This window comes from Sarcophilus harrisii, chromosome 5 (genome assembly GCF_902635505.1).
Source record: "Sarcophilus harrisii chromosome 5, mSarHar1.11, whole genome shotgun sequence".
Classification (NCBI taxonomy): domain Eukaryota; kingdom Metazoa; phylum Chordata; class Mammalia; order Dasyuromorphia; family Dasyuridae; genus Sarcophilus; species Sarcophilus harrisii.
Genome location: NC_045430.1, coordinates 160,693,157 through 160,708,958, shown reverse-complemented (window position 1 = coordinate 160,708,958; position 15,802 = coordinate 160,693,157). Strand labels below are relative to the sequence as shown.

The window sequence follows — 15,802 nt, the reverse complement described above, 5'->3', positions numbered from 1 at the left end:
AAAAGTCTTCAGCAGTTAAATTGCTTTTGGATTACTGTTTAATGTACTTTTACAAGAATATTATAGTTAAGCTGGCATAATAGTTTACTAAAATGTAATTGTGTAAATATGCCCAATTATTCTTTCTGAGGATCTAATAAAATTTAATATATTATGCATCCATAGATATCTTCCTTCTCTGTAAACCAATCAGCAATAAAGTCTATTTGCTGCCGAGGAGATAACAGATGCAGTGTCATCTGAGGTTGCTACTTTTAGAGATTATTTTTCTCATCTTTGCAGCACTGTTAGGGTTCTTGAAAGTATTTTGCATTCTGATTTGAGGATTCTCCTTTGAAGTCCACATTAAATGAAGCCATGATATAGTCTTTATAACTTGGACAATCAGGTGCATGGTGAACAGTGATTTCTAGGCTTCTGGATAGAACATTTAACTCTTCTTTTGTTTCACTACAACATACCTGGCTAGGTTAACCATTTGTAAGTTTTTGAAATCACACTTCAGCATCTGTAATTGCTGCAGGATCAAGCCGATTAGCTCCATCTTTACACTGCTACCTACCAAGTTAAGAAATGGATTGGTTCAATATAAAACAGCGGGACTGTTTTTAGAAATAGTTACTAGTGCCCAGTCTTCAATATGATTTAGCTTCCTCCTATAATGAGATCTTTTCGTTCCTTGCTCAACCGGACTTTATTCTTTCTAAAAAAGGCTATGAACTGTGTCAAATGGATAAGGGGCTTTTATGCACCCTCTTTCCTGGTCTTGGAACTTAAATCCTTTGCCTCTAACCCCTTTATACAACAGCACTTAGGGATCTTTTCCATTTTTAAAGCTAAACTTAGGAAACACTTGCTCAAACTTCTTTTCCCTCCCCAAATTTGTTAATAATTGTATCCTTAAACATGCTTAATATGGTGATTTATTTTATATGTACATTTTGGTAATGGGTTTTGTTTTTTTCTAGTCTTTTCAATGGGTCAGGATAGGAAAGGGAAAAGAAGAGAAATGGGCACTGAAAAAAACCTAAAATTGAGTTATTGGGGGGGGGGGAAGTGTTAGCACAAAAATCAAAAAATTATACTTATGTCCTTAACTAAGCCTTGTTTTAAAAAATTGTGCAGGATAAAATATTTTATCAGTGTGTTAGGGAATTATATTTCATTTTCAATATTGGAATTCCCACTGAGTGTAAGGTATTAAGGAGAAATGCCAAGATCATCCCCAAAGGATATTCACAATTCACAATTTTTTCACATGAATTGAAGATAATAGTAGTTACAGGGGATCTACAATCTAGTTGAATGTTGAAAGAAATCTACTGATGCTAGTTGTTCAGTTATAATTCACAGATAATGTTATGTTATCAAATAGCCACAGTAAAGAGACAAGAAAGCATCTCCCTCCTTTCTTTGTAGAGGGACCATGGGTGTAGAGTACTATGTATCTTGCCATATTATTTTTATATGTTGGTTAATTTTTCTGAACTTTTGTCTTAAAAAAATTATTTTCAAAAATAGGTGGAGTGAGTTATAGAATGGCTCAGAGAGAAAAAGTACCTTCTTCAGAGGTAAACTGACTCATTTTACAAGTTGGTAATAATCACTACTTAGAATTTAAGAAGGAAAACCATAACATTTCTAGACTTCTACATAAATTTTATGATTATTAAGCATTTTATTTACACAAAATTGGAACTTAATAATAGCTAGCTAGTATTTAGCTTTAAGGTTTGCAATGTTTTACATTTAAGAGAAATAATTATTTCTCTCTTTTATTAGTAACCAATGATTCATTTAGGACTACAGTTTTTCCCCTTCCTATTTCCTCATTCAGAAATCATCCCCTGTAGGTTATCTAGCCAGAATCTGAAGGGAAATGCTGTTTTTATTTGTCTTTATTTGTTCTTTATTTGTCTTTAGTTCAGGAAGAGGACAATGATATCAGTCAGGAAGTGATGTCATGATATGCAAGTGAATTGGATTTAAGTGAGAAGAGGACTATAAAAAGTCACCACACATCACCACATACACTAAAGTTAGGCCCACTTTCTCCTCTGGAGTTATCTCTAGTGGCAAGATGTAGATTTGATGATAAGATGAAATAATTGAAAAAATATACTCAACTGGGGCAGCTAGGTGGTACAGTGAATACAATACAGCACCAGTCCTGAAGTCAGGAGGACCTGAGTCGAAATCTGGTCTCAGACAAACACTTCCTAGCTGTGTGGCCTAGGCAAGTCACTTAATCCCAATTGCCTCAGCAAACATAGATATAGATATAGATATAGATATAGATATAGATATAGATATAGATATGTAGATATATAGATATGTAGACATATAGATATAGAAAAACTCAGACCTGATCAAAAGAAATTCTAGTCTAGATAAACTGGTAAATTCTGGCTCGTGTTTTTGTCAAACAGTTCTGAAGTGAAGTGGATTCCCTCTTTTGTCCAGATTAACCTAGACAGGGTGCTATGGGTATAGATAAATCTCTTTAACCAAGACTGAGTGACACTTCACATCTAACCCTCATTATAAGCCCACCTCCCATTCTAATATTCATTCTCACATTATTTGTTAACCAAGCAAAGTTGATTTCTACCTTTGGGAAGACCCACTCTTCCAATGGCATGTAAGCATTAAGTTGGGTTCCATGAAGAGTCTTTGGTTTCGTAGAGACAGCTAAATGATTTTTATTCATTATCCCCTAGTCATAATTAATAAAATGACTGCTAATTACTCAGAAACTATGTCTCTTGAACTTTTTGTATATCACGATTTGTTATCTTATTTGAACTTTGCTATTGAAATAAGCACTATGATTATCCTCATTTGCTATATTATGTAAATGAGACTGATCACCATTAAATGATGTGTCCAGAATCACACAACCAGTAACCCACATTAGAACTCAGTTCTTAATGACTCCAAGTTTCTTTTTTTTCCCCTTTTTTTTCTGATGAGGCAATTGGGATTAAGTGACTTGCCCAGAGTCACACAGGTAGGAAATGTTATCTGTCTGAGGCCACATTTGAACTCAGGTCCTCCTGACTTCAGGGGTGCTGCTCTATCCACTGTGCCACCTAGCTGCCCCTATGACTCCAAATTTCAATGTTCTGTCCACCAGACCACCTTGCTGCCAACATGAAACATGATTAGTAAAGAATATGAAAGATAGTATAAGTAGTTGCCTTTATCCATAGATGTTCAAAAGTTGAAAGGACCTCAGGAGATTAACTAATTCAATTCAAATCTGAAGAAATTTTATCTTTAAAAGATTATTCTTGCAACCTTTAGTTGAAGTTCCCTAGAAATGGTCAATTCACCACCAACTAAGCAGTCTGTTCTACTTCTGACTAACTTGATTTGTTGAGAAATTTTTCTTCTTAGATCAATCCTCAATTAACCTCCGTGTCTTCCATTCATTTATATTAGTTCTTGCTCTTTGGAGTCAAACAGGACAAATTTATTCCCCCTTCCAAATGCTTCAAAAGACAGCTAATGTGTCTTTTTTTTTTTTTTAGTACTCTTAACTTTGGTCTAAGCAACCTTAATTCATTTATGTGATGCTCACATGATGATAGATAACCTTGAGATCTTTCACTATTCTAGCCACCCACCTCTAGATGCTTTCTACAATATCAACGCCTCTCTTAAAATGTAGTGTCCAGAACTGAATACAACACTACAAATATGTTCTGTACAAAGTAAAATATGTTGAGATTGTCCACTATCTACTTATGGATTCTGTACTTCTCAATACAAGCTAAAGTTTCATTAGGGACAATTAGGTGATACATGGATAGAATGTTGGACCTGTAGACAGATGACTCATCTTCCTGAGTTCAAATCTGGCTTCAGACACTTACTAGCTGTGTGATCCTGGGCAAGTCACTTAATCATAACTGCCTCAGTTCCCCATCTGTAAAATGAACTAGAGAAGGAAATGAAAAATGACCAGCATTTTTGCCAAGAAAATCCTAAATTGGATCATAAAGAATTGGACAAGACTGAAATTAACTAAACAACAAAATCTTCATTAGCTTTTTGATGACCACATAAAAGTCACCATATAAGCTGACTTATACTAACTTTTCCAGATTAATTCCAGATTTTTTTCAGATGAATTGCTAACTACACACTTCTCCCATATTGTATGTGTAAATTGATCTGAAGTCAAATATTAAAAGGGATCAGAATATAATGGGGAAAAGGCATAAAATTTGGAATGAGAAGGCCTAGTTTCAAATCCTGACTCTGCTATTTAACTACCCAAGTAATTCTGGGCAAGTTATTTAATTACTTTGTTTCTCAGATTCCTCCAGTTTAAAAAAAAAATTGGATGACACTGTATGAAATGACATCAAACCACTAATAAATTATTATGACCAACAATTTATGCTTATTAAATTACATGTTAATAGATTCAGCCTTAAGTTTTTAATCTAATGGGTTGCTGGGTTTGGGGGTTTGGTTTTTGTTTTGTTTTGTTTTGTTTTGGATCATGAATGTCATCAAATCTGTTAGTTATTCTCTCCTAGCTTTGTGTTATCTGTTCAACTGATAAACATTTCGTTTCTGTCAATGGTCACAAAGACCCTTGATAAAAAAATATCAAATAGCAAGAGGTCAAGCATAGATCCCCAGGGACATTTCACTAAAAATATTCTACAAATTTGGCATTCAACTAGTTTTCAATGTCTAGTCTAGAGGACTAGATAAAGTAAGTAAACTAAGATAAAGTAAAAGCTTATTGCAGGTGAATAAAGTTTGTTTATCCATAGTAATATAACAAACATCAAAATTATTATTCTCTAAGATATAATCAAGGGTTTCCCAAAGCATTGAGCTTGATCATTTGCTTAGTCAAAAACCAGCTTTCCTAAGATACAAGTTAAATATTACTTATATAATGTGATGGAAAATCCTTTAGAATAATTTGAATATTTCTGATGATTTTCACTCTCATGAGATTCATTAAATCTAACACTCATGATGTACTACTTGTGAATGATCAGTCTGTTTAATCATACAGTAAAAGTTAGCTTTTTAATAGGTTAAAGATGAAAATTTTAAAGTTGATCATGAGAAAATTTGCCAACTCAAATTCAATTTATACAAATTTATGATCAATTTTTCAATAAAACAAACCTCTGATGTCAGAATGCACTATGGCTATTTGTCCACACTGGTATATTTATGTCCATCGATTATATTTGAGTAGCCCAACCAACAAAATCAGTCTTTAGGGAAAATAAATATAGAAGGACTAAAATAAAAGTCTTAAATCATAACAAAAACAACATTAAAAGAGAAAACAAAAATCAGTGAAACAGTTTGACATGAAAATATACCAATGATTCAACATAAAGCTGTTGTTTCTTTAATTTCAAAATAGTGTTCTTTAGGATAATACAAGATCCAGTTAATATAAAATTCAAAGACTGCATTACCAATTTTTTAAGAAAGGGAATTAGAACCCCCCTCCAAAGAAAAAAAACTTTTAACTGTAAAATATAGAACAATCACAATTTCCATAGTTTTCAACAGAATATTTTGTACATAGAAATTCTGAAACTGGTGCTCAAGAGTACAAGTTCACATTTGTCTACTTTTATTTCTGCTTTGTTTTTATTATGCAAGGTGCTTACAAAATTATTGTCTAAAGTAGACAAAAAGAGAATTTTGAGAATATAAAAACGAAATCCCCCTATTCCACTAACAATCTCTTCTACAGAGACATATATTACAAAAGTGCTGATATTTCTAAAGAAAACTGCAGAATACACTTAAATGTCAGGCAGCACTCAATCAAAAATTATTTTCAGGAAAAAATGAAATAATCTGATAATTCCAGGTCATTATGAGACTTTCTATGTCTATACAGATGATACTCATAATTTGTAATGTTTCATATATCTAGTGAGTATATGGAATGTTAGGTTTGGGTACATATAAATATTGAGATTCTGGTTATGTATAAAATACTACAAAGCTCTTATATTTGTAGGCATTCTTTAGGAAAGAGAAGGAAATGGGATATTTATTAACACTATTTTAAATTCAATAGCTCAAAAGTCCTCAGTTTGTAAAATGCACCACAAGTAGGAGTGAAGACATTTTGTTGTTGCTGTTTTGTTTATTTGTAAGTTCTGTAATACATGAAATAAGGTAGCTAAGTGGCTCATTGGATAAAGTGCTGGCCTGAGCGAGGAAGACTTCTAAGTTCAAATTCAGCCTTGAACACTTACTGCTCTGTGATTTTAGGCAAGTCATTCAATTTCCATTTGCCTTAATCCATAGAAGAAGAAAATGGCAAACCCCTCCAGTATCTTTGCCAAGAAAACCTCATGCGGTCACAAAGAATAGGACATGACTAAACAGCAACAACAATACATGAAATAACTTATGTTTCATACAAGGGATATGGTAACAGAAGGCACTTCTGAACTTGGAACCTGTGACATGCATTTCCAAGACTAATGTTGCATATCTTTTTAAAAAGTTTATGCTAAAAGATGTCTGGAAAGGGGATAGTTAATTAGTTTGATTAGCCAGAGTCAGATACGCCATACACTGATCCTGACATTGTGAAGTCATTTTGGTCCTTTTCAATTATAAAGGACAATAGCAAGGAATGGGAACAAGGAGAGCAATAAATTAGATACATAGCAAGAAATATCAACCTAAAACTGTACTTCCATAACCTCTAAAAAAAAATTACAATCTGGAAAACAAAACACAGTAGGAGACACATAGTAGGGAAACATTCTAGCAAAACAGATGCAAATGTTGTAAGTCTCAAATCATCTAGAACTCTTCTTGTCTTTTCCTACTTTTCTAATACATAAGGCAAACATGTAGTATTATGTAAATGATGATTTGGTTAATTTCAAGACTGGAAATCTTGAAATCTAGTCAAGTCACATTGGTGAAAATAAGAATTCTCATTGCACTGTTAAGGAATGATTTATAATAACTGCAATTTATGTAATCTGTTGTTTTAAAATTGGTTAAATTCCAACAGAAATCAAAACAATTCCAAAATTGCAAATACCCACAAAAGATAGCAGTTTCAAATTAAACCACAAATTTATTAATGCTGTTCCTCATGTTGGTGCTGGCATTTCCCCACTCTGAATATAGTGAATCGGCTTCATAACTTTTTACTTTGATCAACATAAAACCTCATAATGAAACTAAAAATATTATAATCAGCTATAACGAAATACACATTTTGGCAAGTTTTAACCAACATGTTTTTTTCTTCTAAATATTGTATTTCTTACTGCTTTAAAATGACTATGTATACTTAATTGTAACTGATTAAGAGTACAGAATTTTCATCTTAACTTCTTAAGTCTGGTATGAAACTAAATTCTTCAAGTAACAAATGTGGAAAACCTCTGAGACCTGAGTTCCCACAATTTTGTTTTTAATTCAGCTTTGAGTTTGTTCTCTCTAATTTAAACTATAAAGAACAGTTCGTTTTAAGCATTAGTAGGCAAATAACAAAAATAAATTTTCTTTTTTTAAATACTCATTTAGAAATAAATGTGTTTGGAGCAAGTAAGCTTCCAGGAATGATTATCACAAATCTAGTTAAGAAGTAGGAAAAAATGAATATTTATGTTTTTTTTTTCAAAATCTCCCATTAGTTAAAGCAATCTATTAAGGAAAAAAAAAGTAATTACAATTTCACACATGAAACCATATACATTTGGTTATGATATGGAATTTTCAAATATTCTTTAAAAAGAGGGTAGTAACAGTTCAAGTAACTGGGTTGTTTCATGAGACTCTTGTGATGCTTTTTCCCTCTTAGGAGAATTTAAAAAAGAAAAAACAGCAACAACAAAAACTCCAGTTTTGAACAAAATAAAATAAGGGATAAATATTTACGATGGGAAACAAATTCCACAGCATTCCATACAGATTTCTAAACAGTCTGATGATTCACAACAGGCATCCATTATGCCACAATCCATGTCACAAGGACAGTTACAGTCATCTCCTACTTCATCACCACAGCAACAGCAGCAGGCCTCCGATGTACAGATGCCACATGATGCTTGTCCTAATACGATATTGCAGAGGGTCAGGAACTCACAGAACAAGCAGGCCAGGATACAGTGAACACAACAATCTTCATAATGTTCATTCAATTGTCAAGCATATCAAAGAGAGAAAGGGAAAAAATAATAATACATGTCAATAGAGGAATAATGACAACAAATTTTTTAAAAGTAGCAATAAAAGTGGCTGGCATTCAAGGGTCTCTTTCCCTATCAAATGCTAAAAAGGAACAAATATCATCTTCATTAATCATATGGATCCTAAAATTTCATAATCAGAAAATGGAATCAATGGAAGAAATACAGAAAAAGATTTTTTAAAACTATTTAAACAGACTAAAAGTGAAATGACCCACATTTTCTCTGGTGCACAGAGATGAAAGTTTCTGACCAAGAGTCTTCCCCACTATACAGCCTGACCTAAACATCCATATTGCAATTCACCATGCTCACCCTCCTTTATATCCCTCATACCACTACATCCCATTTACCAAGCTTTCTGCCACTTGGGAGCAGTAATCAAATCAGCTATCATTGCTTAGAAAGGACATGTCAAATAAGCATTCTAAACTAATTCAGAGTTTGTTTTCTTAAAAAAAAATACTGTTTAAAACTTGTTTAAGTTTTCTGAACTTGAAGCAGTCCCCTTCCTTATTACACTTATTAAAGTGTAAAAGTATTATACTTTAATAAAGAAAAAGAGACTATTTAAGGGAGTGAAATGGAATGATGTTCCTCTTCCCTTCCTTTCTTTTCCTTTCTCTTTCTTTTTTTTTAAAACATGAGTGAGAAGAATATTATCATCACTTAGTGGAAATTTGAAGTGCTTAATTTTTTTTCACTTATTCATTCATACTGAGTAAAAATGAGTTTCTCTTCATTGGAAATTTTTAAAAAGAAAATGAATGATTATATATTTCAGATAGCTAATAGGATATTCCTGTTGAGGTATGTGACTAGATGATCTCTGGAATTCTTCTCAACTCTGACATTCTGTGATTAAAAATAATTTTGTAAAGTTATCAGCATAAAAATGAGACAGTGATAGAATTGGCAGGCCTATTTTCAGTTGTAAATGTGAATCTGTTTTCTGTTTTATACCACTATGTGCTCTAGATTTAATTTCAAAATGAGTCTTTTGATGGCATGAATAGGTTATGTTACTCTTTAGTGGTTTTAAAGGAACTACATGCAATTAATTTTTATAATAAATTGTTGTTCTTCGATTGTTTTCAGTTGTGTCTAACTGTGATCCCATTTTGGGATTTTCTTGGCAAAAATATCATTTACCATTGCTTTCTCTAATCATTTTACATATGAAGAACTGAGAAAAACAGGGTTAAGGGACTTGCCCAAGATCTCACAGCTAGTAAGTGTCTGAAATTAGATGTGAATTCCAGAAGACTCATTTTCCTAACTCCATGCCTGACACCCTATCCTCTGTACTATCTACCTGCCTCTTATAATAAATAAGTAATGTTATGTACCAAGTATATAGCATATATTCTTCCCCCTTCAATGAAATCCCATGTTATTGGAGGGGATATGGGAAAACTGGGATGTTAATATCTTGCAGGTGGAATTCTGAATATATTCAGCCATTCTGGAGAGCAATTTGGAACTGTGCTCAAAAAGTTATCAAACTATGCATACCCTTTGATCCAGCAGTGTTACTACTGGGCTTATACCCCAAAGAGATTTTAAAGAAGGGAAAGGGACCTGCATGTGCAAGAATGTTTGCGGCAGTCCTCTTTGTAGTGGCCAGAAACTGGAAACTGAGTGGATGCCCATCAATTGGAGAATGGCTGAACAAATTGTGGTATATTAATATTATGGAATATTACTGTTCTGTAAGAAATGACCAGCAGGATGATTTCAGAAAAGCCTGGAGAGACTTACATGAACTGATGCTGAGTGAAATGAGCAGGAACAGGAGATCATTATATACTTCAACAACAATACTATATGATGATCAATTCTGATGCACGTGGCCATCTCCAGCAATGAGATGAACCAAATCAGTTCCAATAGACCAATAATGAACTGAACCAGCTACACTCAGTGAAAGAACTCTGAGAGATGACTATGAACCACTACATAGAATTCCCAATCCCTCTATTTTTGTTCGCCTACATTTTTTATTTCTTCCACAGGCTAATTGTACATAATTTCAAAGTCCAATTCTTTTTGTACAGCAAAATAACTATTTGGACATGTATACATATATTGTATTTAACTTATACTTCAACATATTTAACATGTATTGGTCAACCTGCCATCTGGGGGACGAAGTGGGGGGAAGGAGGGGAAAAGTTGGAACAAAAAGTTTTGCAACTGTCAATGCTGAAAAAATATCCATGCATATATCTTGTAAATAAAAAGCTATAATAATAAAAAAAGAAATCCCATGTCAATTTTCCAATAAAATTTTAACTATCTTCCACTGTGCTTACCCTTGCATTAAAATCACAAAATACTGATAAATTGCTCATTTCTAATTCTATTTGAATTTATTTTTATTTATTAATTTATATTTCAAGATTTGTAGAGGTAGTTTACAAAAAGTGAACTTGAGATGAAGAAACATTTCAGTTTTCATAAAACCTTCATGAATATCTAGAGACATTGCTGAGTGTGTAATACTTTTGTTTATGGTTGTTATTTTAACACTTACTGCATATGGATTTGCATTTTTTTAAAAGCAACAATCCAGTTGGGGCAAGCCATTTCTAAGACTGGCTTTGTTTTGCAATAAGCCTATGAGAATGCAGGCTGTATATCACAGGCACTAAGAGTAGGTGCTAATGCCTTATGTACTGACTTTGGTAATACAAAAATTAATATAATAGTGGGTACTCATTCTAACTTGGCAATACTCAGGCTTTCTTGTAATTAAGCAAGAAATTTTACATAATGTTATGCAATCAATAAGAATCTGGCTTTACCGGAGAGAACTGGTAATCAGGAGTGATGAGTAAATATCTATTCCCATGTAAATAAAGAACATTAGACATTGGCAGAAGTCAATTTTAAAGCATTGTTTATATATACAGTGAAGTAGCCTTTGAAATATGTCAAGTGATGGCGTACATTAGTATCTTGTTCTCAGAGAATTTATATATTAATAAGAGTAAAACCTTTACATAAAAAGTTAGCACAAAAATTAAATCCAAAGGATTACTTGGAATCATCAAGTAAAGGAGAATTCTCTTGTGAAATGAGGAAAATTATGGGTCAAATCACATTTCCTAAAAACATAACCCATATTTTAGACATCTTAAATGATACCCAACAATACAATGAGTTGCTAACTCATTGATGTACAGAATTTCTGTGCCAGGAGAAATAGGAAATAACAAAGATAATCCAGAGGCATATTCAATAAGATCCAAGTAAAAGGAAGATGCCAATATCATCACTATAATTTAATAAAAATGCTTGATATGCTGGTTATAAACAAAAAAAAATAAGTGAATAAGCATGGGCAATGAAACAAAACTGTTACTTTCAGTAGATGATATGAAAAAATATAAAATATAATATGTAACATATATATTATATGTAATATAAATATAAAATATAAAAACCCAGAGAATCAACTAAAAATTAATTTAAACAAGTTAAAACATAAGCAAAGTGACAGGAGATGAAATAAATCCACTTAAATTATTTGAATTTCTATATGTTACCAATGAGACTCAGTACAAACAGTCAGAAATTCCATTTAAAATAATTATAGCATGTGTAAAATATTTGAGATCTACTTGCTGAGATATACACATGGGCACTATATAAAATACTCTTTATAGAACATTTTTTTACAGAAAACTACAGGCTAAAATAACTAAAATAGGTTAAATCAATATAATAAAAATGGCAATACTATCTATATTAATTTGCTTATTCATTGCTGTTCCAATCAAATTCTCAAAACATATTCCATAGAGCTAGGGGGGAAAATTCATCTGAAAGAACGAAGATCAAGATTTTTAGAGGAAATAATGTGAAAAAGGTGAAAAGGAAGGTAGGCTCGCAGTACTAAATTTCAAACTATACTACAAAGCAGTATTCATCAAAATAATTCCGTACTAGTTAAGCAAGTGGTTGATACATGGAATTTATTGGTGCATAGCATCCAGATACATATGAATACTGTAATACAGTGTTTCATAAAGCTGAAGATCTCAGTTATTGGGGTAAGAATTCAGTAACTTCTGAGAAAACTGAAAAGCAATCTGGCAAAAATATGTATTTGAATCAATACTATATACTTGATCAAATGGATTCATGACTCAGACAAATAAACTTTCAAAGATGAAATTACCTTTCAAATCTACAGATAAAGTCCACAATCAAATAAGGAATGAATAGGGAGGATCACAGAAGATAAAATGTATAATTTTGATTATATTAAGTAAAAAAACAAAACCAATGCAACTAAAAAAAAATAGAAAAGAAACCAAGTTAATACTTGGGGAAAGAGGGGAAAATAACTTTATAGTAAGTTTCTCTGAAAAGGTCTTAGTTCCAAAATATATAAGAACCTGATTCAAAACTATATGAACAAGAGGCTGTTCCCCAAAAGATAAATGGTGAAAGGATATAAATAATTTTCAGAGCAAGAAAACTAAGTTGTCTACAGCCATATTTTTAAAAATGCTCCAAATCACCAATAATTAGAAAAATGCAAATTAAAGTAACTCAGATTCTACCCATCAGATTGGAAAAGATCATAAAAAGGGAAAGTAAAAATTATTGGAGGAGCTTCAGGAAAATTGTCACACTACATGCACTGTATTAGTGAACTGGTTCCACCAATGGAGTTAGTGCAGCTATTCTGTAAGACAATTTGGAAGTACACACCCAAACCATCAGGATCACACTCAGTATACTCAGTGATACCATTACTGGCTCTACACCTGAAAGAGATCAATGAGAGAAAAGAGACCCATATGTACAAAAAAAAAAAATGTTTCCAACTACACCTTTGTGTATATATATAGAAAGCAAAAAATTGGTCATTTATATTGCATGTTAACAAATGACAAAATGGGTGATTTCAGATAAACCTGAGAAAACTGTATGAAATGATACTGAAAAATGTGAAAAGAACTAGGAGATTAATGTAAACAATAGCTACATTAAAAAGAAAAAGCTACAAAAAAAGAAAAAAGAAAAACAACCTTGAAAAACTTAAGAACTCTGATCAGGAAATGCCAATTATGGTTCTAGAGAACTTATCATGAAGCATATTTCCTAAGGGAAGTGATGGACCTAAGAAGCAAAGTAAAACATTTTTGGATGTAGGAATTGGTATTATTTGATTATGTATGTATGATTATAAAAGTTTTGTTTTTATTTTCTTTAAAGGAAAGAAAGGAGGAAATGAGGAAGGAAGGAAGGAAGGAAATGAGGAAGAAGGAAGAAAGGAAATGAGGAAGGAAGGGAAGGAAGGAAATGAAAAAGGAAGGAAGGAAGGGAATGAGGAAGGAAATAAGGAAGGGAGGAAGGAAGGAAGGAAGGAAGGAAGGAAGGAAGGAAGGAAAGAAGGAAGGAAGGAAGGAAGGAAGGAAGGAAGGAAGGAAGGAAGGAAAGAAGGAAGGAAATGAGGAATAAAGGAAGAAGGTAGGAAGGAAGGAAGGAAGAAATGAAAAAGGAAGGAAGGGAGGAAGGGAAGAAGGGAGGAAGGGAGGAAGGAAGAGAGGGAGGAAGGGAAGAAGGGAGGGAGGAAGAAAGGAAGGAAGGAAGGGAGGAAGGGAGGAAGGAAGGAAGGAAGAAAGGAAGGAAAGAAGGAAGGAAGAAAGGAAGGATCATTAAAGCATCTTTTAGAAAACAACTTCTTAAACTACAATTCACAACCTCGTGTGGGGTCTTGTTACTGAATATAGGGGTCTCAAAATTATGAATTATTATCAGTAAATCTTTCCTTTGTATATCAGGATCACACAAACATTTTTTGGGCAAAAATCAGTCAAAAAATTTTAAGAAACTCTGCATTTAGAAGGTACACATAAGAGAAGGAAAAACAGAAAGAATCACAGATAAGTAGGATAGATAAGAAAGTTACATTTTGTAATAGAGATCCACAGTTTCATAGCCTCCTTCTTTTGTTATACTATGTTTATGGAAGTGCCTATTTTATTTGGTGGTTGTTAAGTTCAGATTCTTTAAAAGAAAACAAACCAAAAAAAAAAAAAAAAACACCAAGCTACACATAATAGATATTCAAAATTTTATTTATAATACCTTTTTTGTATTCCATTTTATATGTGGAAATATTTTCCTGGTGATTATTAAATTTTAAAAGTTTAATTTTTTAAAAATTCTATTAAGTGAACAGTATGTAAATACCCTATGACTGGCATTGTGAAGACAAAGATAAAAACAAACAAACAAACAAATAAAAAAAAAAAAACAACAACTCCATGAATTAGAGATGGGAGATCCTGGAAAAAAGAAGGTAGGATCCTTAAGTATAGAACATTCAGGGAAGATGATATTCCCTAATGGTGTCAATTATCTCTATGATTTCCTCTTTTCTGTATAGTTGATTCCCTAATCAGTCTACAATACCAATCCTCTTCTAAACTCCTGATCTGTATTTCAAATTGCCTACTGGGTGGTTTGTGTGTGTGTGTGTGTGTGTGTGTGTGTGTGTTCATTCAGTTTCTCCCTCTCTGTGTCATTTCCCCATTGAAAAAAAATTCACTATTTTCCTTCCCAAACCAGCTGACTTCTTTATTTTTTGTTAACATTCTCTGAAATTATGGTTGAAACCATGTTTGATGCTTTTCTATCTTGTCCCAGATATACTAGTCTGTCAAGGAGACATATCATGCCAATTTTTTCTCCTTAAAATTTCTTCTATTCATGCCTTGTAATTTTCAGTTCTACTTTCCTAATTCAAGTGCTCTTGGTATCTCATATTATATTTATACTAATACTATGTTTCTTGGTATCTCATACTATATACTATACATATACTACATTTCATGCTAAACTTAAAGACTCTGAGAACTTGTTATTTCAATAATATGGACATCCCCCTGCTATCAATGCATATCGTAACCCATCTTTGACTACATAGATGGTTTCAAAATTGACTATGATTAAAACAAAAGACATACTGTAGTCAAGATAAGGATGTCTTTCTGAACTTAGGTAGGTTAGTACTTAGAGGACAAAAGTTTGCTCTCACTAGATCTTATCTGAAACAGTTCTAGATAGCCAGGACATTTTTTTTTCTGTTAATATTTTATTTGTATTTCTACAAGATTCAAAAATGTAAGGCACTTCAAAGATCATTTAGCCCAACCTCCTAATTTTTATACCTGTGGAAACAAAATCTTTGAGAGAAGGTCATAAAGCTAGTTTTTGGCAGGGCCAGAATTAGAATCTAGTTTTGCTTTCTAGTCCAGTGTTCTTACAGGAAAGCAGAGAAGATATCCTTAAAACTGAGAAGTCAGAATGACCCACTACAACTTTTAGAGACATTCTAATTATAATTCAAAAAAGAAACAAGCAAGTGTTTATTTTAAACAGGAAAGAGAGTTTAACTTCAACGTAGTGGAAATAATTATTTGTTGTTTTGAAAATGAGGACTTTTTTTTTTTCATTCTAGGAGTAAGGCCTATTTTCATCATTCTTTCCATTTGCAAAAGTAAGGTTAAAGCTGTTTCTAGAAATTGGACGATGGCGTTATAAATGGTGTCCGGGGA

At 32.5% G+C, this 15,802-nt stretch overlaps 1 protein-coding gene across 3 annotated transcripts in view; it reads right to left on the bottom strand.

Annotated features, from left to right (window-relative positions):
- Positions 1-5,039: 5,039 nt before the first annotated feature.
- Positions 5,040-15,802, bottom strand: part of MDFIC (MyoD family inhibitor domain containing) — a 112,805-nt gene continuing 102,042 nt past the window's right edge. For all 3 annotated transcript variants that reach the window (XM_031938847.1, XM_012550979.3, XM_031938848.1), the window contains exon 5: positions 5,040-8,155. In XM_031938847.1, coding sequence (XP_031794707.1) covers positions 7,908-8,155 — 248 coding nt within the window. In that variant the 3' untranslated portion in view covers positions 5,040-7,907. The remainder of the gene's footprint in view (positions 8,156-15,802) is intronic.